Consider the following 1,855-nt stretch of genomic DNA (forward strand, 5'->3'; position numbering starts at 1 on the left):
CCCTCATGATAACCTACTAGATTTTACACCCATTTGATACATTTACCATTTGTTTCATGTTAGCAAAAGAAACTACTAATATTATGGCTTCAATTTGGGCTAATGGTTCAAATACTTATTCAAAATCTATGCCCTTTTATGTAGAAACCATTCAGTTATTAGTCTTCTTTGTGTTTAATCACTTCACCTTTTAGATTAAACTTCCCTTTATATATCTATTTCACACCAATTATTTTTTATTTTCTTTCCTTGTGGTAGGTAAACTAGCTCCCATATTATGTTTCTTTTAGATGATTCCAACTTTTCATTCATTACACAAATCCATTTAAAAAATTTCCTAGAAACTTGTGTACTCACAAGTTCATATTCTATAAGTGTTAATGCAAAATTACCCAAGTCATCATATTCTATTATTTCAATATCTGTATAATCATTTCACACAAAACTTAATACTAAAAATCCAAAACATATATATATATATATATATATATATATATATATATATATATATATATATATATATATATATATATATATATATATATATAATTTGAAGCAACTAAACTGAATAATCCATCCCTAGATCAACCTAGCCAATCATCAAACAAAGTCACTACAATAAAATATTATTTGATAACATAAAAATATATAATAATGGGAAAGGAATCAAAGAAACTTGTTACACTACTATCTACCATTCAACCCTATAACGTAGGTTTGGTGGCAAAATTCCATTACCACTAGCAATTGCATTTTCTGTTTCATCACCAACAACACCACTTTGACCAATCACTCTATAATCCACAATCTCTTGAAACCTCTTAGAACCATTCTCACTAACACCTTGAGAATTATAAAATCCACCATTTGAAGAACCATGATCATGATTATAATAATCATCTTGTTTAGTACTAACCATAGACGAAGAAGATGATAAATTACTCTTTTCTCCTTCGGTTTCTCTATAATTATTAAGATAAACCTTCAAAGGACCAACATAGTTTTCAAAACCAAGTGTTGTCATAGCCCAAAGAAGATCATCACCGTTGATAGTTTTTCTCTTCTCGCGTTGACACTTATCGGATGCTTCACCGGTTATGAAGCTTATGAACTCAGAGACACATTCTTGAACGGTTTCTTTCGCTTCTTTTGAGATTTTAGCGTTGGCTGGTAATGCTCTCTTCATTATGCGGCTCACGTTGGCGATTGGGAGGAACCTGTCTTGTTCTTTTGAGGAGGAACTGTCGGAGATGTTGCCGGATGTTGGACTTCCTACAGGACTTGTTTGGCTTGATCTCTTGTTACCTGCCATGTTGAATTAAGTGCTTTTTTTAATCTATGAGTTTGTGTTGAGTGGTGTTATATAGAAAATGGAAAAGAAGAAAAGTGATTTTTTTGATGAATGAGATTGAGTGGAATAATATTGGAAGGAAAGTAAACAAAGGTGATGAGTAATAAGATCACAAGGGTTGGTCTTTATATATCATTTGATAGGACTTGCTTGGTCATAAAAAAATAAAATAAATATCATAATCATTTTTTTAAGTAATTAAGTAAGTACTCTTGTTCAATGGATTGTGTCTAATCTCAACCTATAAAGGTAGATTTTTATTTTTTAAATTAAAAAATAATTTGTAATAATAAAACATAGAGAACAAATGTTATATTTTATTAAAATTTATTAAAAATAAAATATTTATTTTTTGATCAAATTTATATTAGAAACCATAAAAAATACATGTAAGAAATATATATATATATATATATATATATATATATATATATATATATATATATATATATATATATATATATATATATATATATATATATATATATATATATATATATATAT

At 27.4% G+C, this 1,855-nt stretch overlaps 1 protein-coding gene across 1 annotated transcript; it reads right to left on the reverse strand.

Moving 5' to 3' along the window:
* Positions 1-565: 565 nt before the first annotated feature.
* Positions 566-1,455, reverse strand: LOC131607788 (nuclear transcription factor Y subunit B-3-like). Its single transcript, XM_058879749.1, has one exon. The coding sequence runs from the start codon at positions 1,310-1,312 to the stop codon at positions 692-694; it is 621 nt and encodes a 206-aa protein (XP_058735732.1). The 5' UTR covers positions 1,313-1,455; the 3' UTR covers positions 566-691.
* Positions 1,456-1,855: the final 400 nt, after the last annotated feature.

Source organism: Vicia villosa, linkage group LG5, assembly GCF_029867415.1.
Source record: "Vicia villosa cultivar HV-30 ecotype Madison, WI linkage group LG5, Vvil1.0, whole genome shotgun sequence".
Classification (NCBI taxonomy): domain Eukaryota; kingdom Viridiplantae; phylum Streptophyta; class Magnoliopsida; order Fabales; family Fabaceae; genus Vicia; species Vicia villosa.